This window comes from Suricata suricatta, chromosome 13, assembly GCF_006229205.1.
Source record: "Suricata suricatta isolate VVHF042 chromosome 13, meerkat_22Aug2017_6uvM2_HiC, whole genome shotgun sequence".
Classification (NCBI taxonomy): Eukaryota; Metazoa; Chordata; class Mammalia; order Carnivora; family Herpestidae; genus Suricata; species Suricata suricatta.
Genome location: NC_043712.1, coordinates 1713991 through 1720092, shown reverse-complemented (window position 1 = coordinate 1720092; position 6102 = coordinate 1713991). Strand labels below are relative to the sequence as shown.

At 67.1% G+C, this 6102-nt stretch overlaps 1 protein-coding gene across 6 annotated transcripts in view; it reads right to left on the bottom strand.

Annotated features, from left to right (window-relative positions):
- EGFL7 (EGF like domain multiple 7) overlaps positions 1-2319 on the bottom strand; it is an 8454-nt gene extending 6135 nt beyond the window's left edge. For 4 of the 6 annotated variants that reach the window (XM_029920936.1, XM_029920939.1, XM_029920937.1 and 1 more), the window contains exons 1-2: positions 2155-2319; positions 882-972 (exon numbers count right to left, since the gene is read on the bottom strand). In XM_029920936.1, the coding sequence (XP_029776796.1) occupies positions 882-972; positions 2155-2193 (130 nt within the window). In that variant the 5' untranslated portion in view covers positions 2194-2319. Of the gene's footprint in view, positions 1-881; positions 973-2154 lie in introns of those variants that run through there. The other 2 variants (XM_029920933.1, XM_029920935.1) reach the window with 1 other exon arrangement.
- Positions 2320-6102: the final 3783 nt, after the last annotated feature.

The window sequence follows — 6102 nt, the reverse complement described above, 5'->3', positions numbered from 1 at the left end:
CCCGCCCCCGGCCCGCCCCGGGTGGGCTCCGAGCCCCCGCGGGCGCCCCCATTGCGCAGATGGGGACACTGAGGCCCGCGGCCCCCGCTTTCCCCCACCCCGGGCACGACGGTGAGTCAGCCCGAGCCCGGGGCGCGCCCCTCCCGAGCCCGCTCCAAGGCCCCGCGGCAGGGCTCCCGGCCCAGGGGACGCAGGACTGCGACGCCAGCCGGGAGGCCGCGAGGGGAGCCCTCGACCCCGCAGGCTGAGCACCAGACCCTGGGGATGGCCGTCACAACGCGGTGGCTGGCTCACTAGGCACGGGGGGCTGACTGAGGCTGACCGCTACCTTGCAGCCACACGTGGGGTGGACAGCATGACCCCGGCGTCCCGGAGACCCGGTACTTAGAGCACTCAGAGACTGTGTGGCGGAGCCTGGCTGGGTCCTAAGTGTAACACTGATCGACCCTCCCAACCAGTGTGCCAGGTTAGAGGCGCTGCGGGACCCCACTGGGCACCCCCCTCCGTTCAGGGCAGCTAGGACCACCCCTGAGTGTTCCTCAGGCCCCCAGGAGACCCCCCCCCCAAACCCCACGGTCACCACCAGGGACTGCTGGGCTCCACTTCTGCATTTGTAATGATGACTGAGGCAGCCCCACGGGGGAGCAGCGCCGGCCGCAAAGGGGCCGGCTCCGGACATAGGCAGGCCCCAGCTGGGAGTGCTGGTATCATCTGGGTCATTTCCGCAGCACAACGATCACCACCATCATCGTGTGTGAGGCACAGGGGTTGGAGGGCACTTGAAGCAGAGCCTGGGCCCTGGTCCCCCAAGTGCATTTGTGTGTAAAGCGTCCGCAGGCACAGCCAGACCCCCGCCCCGCCCGGAGCTTGCTGTGACTCACCTGGAGGAGGGAGCTCCGTCATCCCCTGGACGCCCGTGACAGCTGCTCTTCCAGGGGGAGGGGGCTGCTCGTGCTCCCCTCGTGCTGGGGGCTGCGGGTCAGAGACACAGCGTGGGTTGGCGCACAGCCCTGGTCACCCCGATGTCCAGGGACTGGGAAGGGGGCCAGGTTCCCCTGTCCCTGTGGGGCCTCAGCCTGCATTTGCCATAAAGCCAGGAGGGTCTTTCCAAGCTCTGCCTGCGGCCCCCACCCTCAGCCTGGAGACAGACCTGCCCTGGTCCTGGCGTCTGGAAGCCTCCGGCAGATAGGGCAGCGGAGGCAGCGGCTGCGGGGGTGTAGAGGGTAACCGGGGTCCTGGCCCCCCAGCCAAGCCGGGCAGCCTCACCCAGAGCCAGGCGGTAAAGAGTTAAGAGCCAGGCCTAGGGGAGACCTTCCCCACCCTGCTTTTGCCCCCATCCTGTCCCTGACCCTTCAGCCCCTGCCGCCTGGTGGCCTCTCTGGTCCTCACTCCTGCTAACCCGGGCTGAGGCCTCATCTTCTGCTTCTTCATCTGAGAAATGGGGGTTCGACAGACGCCCTGCCAATGGGGCCACGAGACAGCAGGAGCGGCAGGAGCCGGAGAAGCTCCACGTGGGCCGGGGTCTTTGGGTGAGGCCTCGGGCCCTCTGGGTGGAGGGGGTAGAGGTAGAGCAGAGGGTCCCCTAGGGTTGGAGGTGGGCTGTGCCTCGGCCTGAGGACCCCAGCCCTGCTCCTGGAGCCAGCCTGGCAGGAAGTAGGGGGCTCCTTCTGGTCCCATGTTCACTTTTTGCTTCGGGGCTCCTCCCCATGGGGCCAGTGCCCCCCTGCCTCCGCTCCCAGACCTGCCTTGGGAGTGCTTGCCCACCCCTGGGGATGCCCCTGGGACCCCAGGCCCCCCGAGAGGAGGGCTGAGCCAGCCTCGGGGCAGGGGGCTTCTCCAGGACAGCCAGAAGGAGGGGAGCATGCCGCAGGCTGAATTTGGCTTCTCCTCTAGGGAGTCACAGCAGATGCTGGGCCCCCCAGGGCAAGGTGTTCAAGCGTGGGTGGGGGACCAGAGTCCATCTAGACTGGGTCACCCCATAGCACGTGCCCTTGTCCAAGGGGCCTGAGTGTCCTCCGTGCATTAGGAATGGCCCCAATCAGGAAGAAAGGACACGGTGGCTGGGGACCAGGGTGCAGAGCTGGCACACCCAGCCAACAGCTGCTGCGGTCAGCGGGGCCCACTCCCTGCCCCCCCGGACCACCCCTGCCATACCTGATCCTGCCCAGGCCCGGGCTTGGCCGTGGCCACCATGGCTGCCTCTGTGGGCACGAGGCGGGCCCTAGCTCTGTCCTGATGGCCGGAGGCGCCTCCGGAGGCTGCCCGCTGGGGCCGGGCCCTGGACCTTCCATCTGGGCCATGTGGGACAGCCGTCTCTGGGCAGGGACACTCCTCCCGGGGCGAGGAAGGGCGGCTTTTTATGCTCCATCCCGTGTAAATCAGGATTGGGATGGGCCCTTCCCGGCCGGACTTCCTGTGTGTGTTCCTCGCTGATAACAGGGAGCTGTCAGCGAACAAACAGGAGGCCCAGGGGCGGGCGGGGGCCGTCAAGGGGGTGGCCTGGCCAAACCGTGGGCAAGGGTGGGGGAGCCGTCCCCTGGGACCTCGAACTCTGAAGCAGCCAGAGACCAGCTTCAGGCCCGGCTGGGGCCCTGGGACCCGCTGGTCCCAGCGTGTGACGGAGGACGGGCCCGGAACAGCCACCTGGTGGGACCACGGGCCAGGTTCCTGCAGCTCAGCAGGAGGGACTGTTTGTTATGTGCCCCTGGGCATGCACCTGCACCCCTAGATGTGCAGGCCACAGCATGGGAGTCAGGGCTCACAGCCCTGGGTGGGGGCGCCCAGCCAGAAGGGACCTGGGGATGGGCATGGTACGCTGGTAGTCAGAGAGCAGCCTATTCTGTGCCCCGGGGACTCAGAGAGGCTCGGCGGGATGACAGGGAGAGACAGTCATCAGCTCGAAGATTTGGGGCTTCTCTAGGAAGCGCCACCCACAGATCCTGGACCCCCCTCCCACTTCTTGGCCGTAGGCAAAGCATGCCCTCTGGCCCTCCTCACTCCCTGGCCTCCAGAAGGCTGAGGGGTGTGAGGGGTGAGGGTGGAGAGGCGGCCAAAGGGGGTGCTTCCCCAGTTTGGCCAGGCGGTTCAGCCCCCAGCCCCCCCGGACCAACTGTTTTCTCACTGAGGTGGTGTTGGGGACCCACAGACCGTGATCGTGGGTGGGTGGGTACCCAAGGGGGCTGGGCAGCCACTGAGGGCACATACAGACCACACAGTTGGTGGAGGGTCCCTGATCAGGCAGGGCCACTCCAAACCCTGGCTGTCCTGGGGGCCTGAGCCCTGCTCCGGGGTCGGCTCCTGACTGCCCACGGCCTGGAACACCCTCATTTCTCTGGCCTTGAGCGCCTCTGCTCGCTCTTACCTCCCTCCGGCCCCACCCAGCTGGATGTCCTGGCCAAGAGGGAGGCGGAGGGCAGCTTGGAAAATTCCTCAGAGCTGGGGCAGGGTCTGCCACAGGCACAGGGCTGGGGGACCTCTTTGTGGTGCTCCCCACCCCCGAGGCTGGTGCTCCCCCACCCCATCCCTTCCCCACATTCTGCCGCAGTGGCTGACGTACTCCCCAGAATGTGGGGACCTTGCCCCCGTCCCAGGAGGTGCCCCCTCCCCGCACTGCACCCAGACTCCCACCCAGAGGTGTGCTGGGCTGGCTGCCCGGCCCCTTCGGTGTACAGATCGGGGGACTGAGGCCCAGGAGAGCGGGAGGCTCGCCCAGGCGGACAGTGAGGCTGGCCAGGCAGGGCTGGGACGCTCCTTCCTTCGTCCTCTCTTTTCTCCACGACTGCCTCCCTGCTCCCTCAGGGGCACAGCCCCTGCCCTTGACCTCCCCTGCCGGTGGGGGGGGGTATGAAGGGGGTGCTGGTTTTGGAAGTAGCTCATTAGTTAAATATGTGAATGGTTAATAATAGCTCAGCCCTCTCTTTAAAGCTTGGGCATGTTGAGGAACTTTCTGGAGGGATGCCACAGAGCAGAGGTACAATACAAACATGAAGAGGGAAGAAAGCTGTGCCTCCCCGGCCCCCGGGTGCCAGCCAGGGTGGGGCCCTGGCTCTGCCTGCTGCCCCTATTCTAGGGCCCCCTCCCCCCAATGCACACTTCCCTCCTGACCAGCTCTGTCCTGCCTCCGCCCCTCCTTGAACTGAGCTCAGAACCAATCCAAGGAAGGGAGGCCTCGGGTCCGGCCGCCCAGGGACCAGCCTCACCTTGACTTGTCGTGTGAGCCCGCTGTGCCCTCTGCTCTCAGGTTCCCAGGAGCAGATGCAGGGGGACCAGGGCCCTGCCCTAGACTGGCCCCGTTAGGGATGGGGAAGGAGGGGGACGGAGCAGCTGGACTCCCTGAGGTCCCAGGCGCCTAGAGAGGGGTGAGCGGTGCCTTCTGTCCCACAGCCGCCCCGGGGTGGACGGAGGCCGCCTGGAGGGGTGCTGGGTCCCCCCACCCCCCAGGCAGCCCCTCCTCCCACCTCTGATGGCTGCCCTCAGGGAGTCATCTTTGGAATGAGTCAGTAGTGTTCCTGTGGGCCAGCGGGGTGGCCCGGGCAGTACCTGGGCGGCTCAGAGACTTAGGCCTGGAGGCTGGCTGGCTTCCGGCCCAGCATCCTAGGCTGGAGAAAGCTTGCTTTTCATTGCTGGGGACTCTGGGCCTCAGTTTCCCCATCACCCCGCGGTCAGCAGTGCCTGATCCTTGCAGCTGCCTCCTGGCCCGTCTGAATGTTCTGAAGTTGAAAAGGAGTCTTGCTGCCTTACCTTCCCTGAGCGTGCCGGCCGGGCAGTGGGGCGTGGCAGGGCGCAGCCGGGGTCTCTGGGGACCCTCTCACCCCTGAGATTTTGGTCTGTGCAGCCCCCGCGGAGGGAAGACCGAGCCCCCAGCAGAGGCCGGCGTGGGCATCTCAGGCGGCTTGAGGCAGAGGGACACCGGGCGAGGCGTGTGAGCGGGGCTGCAGGAAGGAGCGAGCAGCTCACAGAGCAGAGGAGAGATGGGGCTTCCTGTTTACCCCCGGAGCAGCCGCCGGCCCCGGGACAGGGTGGCTCTGTCAGCCCCTGTCGGCGGGGTCCAGCTTCTCGCCAGATGTGCTGAGCCTGGGATGCGCCTGGCCCCGTGACCTGGCCCCGGTGGGGGCTGGGCACCCCTGGGCTGGGCGAGCTGTCTACACCTGAGTTGGGCGAGGTCTCAAAGGTTTTCTGGGTCCCGAGGCTTTCTAGGGAGCCTGGGGTCTTCGGTGGCCATCCTCTGCCCCCTGCCCACCGGCCGCCCGCTCGGCATGCCTGCTGGAAGAGCCCCGTGCCAGGCGCCGCGCACGGCACTCACGAAACAGCCTTCAGATGATGCATGGGCGGCGAAGAGTCAGCCAGCGGGATGTGCAAGCCCTGCATGTGGAGCCCGGGGTGCCCGAGCAGCGGGGGGCCCTGGGGGCCGCTTGGTCCCTTCTCCCTGTCCCCCGGGCCCCACTTCCTGGGGACTGCCCATGCCGTCTGACAACCTTCCCGCTGACCGTCCACCAGTGCTCAGGCCGGACGCCCAGGATGCTGCCTTTGCCCCATCCTTGGTCACCACAGACCCCGCGGGCTGTGCCTCCAGAGCGCGTCCTTCCTGCTGCTGCCCCATTCTGGTCAAGACGGGTTCTTGCCTGTGTGACCTCCCCCCCCGCCGGCCTGCAGGGCACCCCTGTTCCCCGCCCCAGTTTTTAGAGAGCTTTGTGAAGGGTGACATCGGATCCTGTGACATCCTGTAAAGCACAACAGAAGGCTCCCAGGGCACTCGGGACCAAGTCATTGGTGCCGCTCACACGGGGCGAGCTGGCTCCCAGCAGGTGTGCAAAGGGCCATGCTGGCCGTCCATCATGAGCCCGTCCAGACGGCCCCCCAGGTGGCATGCACGTGCGCGCCCCCACGTGGAGATGCGCCCCACAGGGAGAGGGGACACGGGCACCCCTGTGTGAGAGGCCCCGAGCCCGCCCCTGGCGCCCACAGTGTGGTTCCTCCTGCTTTCATGGAGTTCAAGTCCACGGTGCCCCGGCGGTGCCCGGCCTCTCCCACTCCGCGGCGTGGCTGTGGGCTGCCTGTGCCGCTGTGTGGCCGGCGGTGGCAGCGTGCCACCCTCTGGGAGAG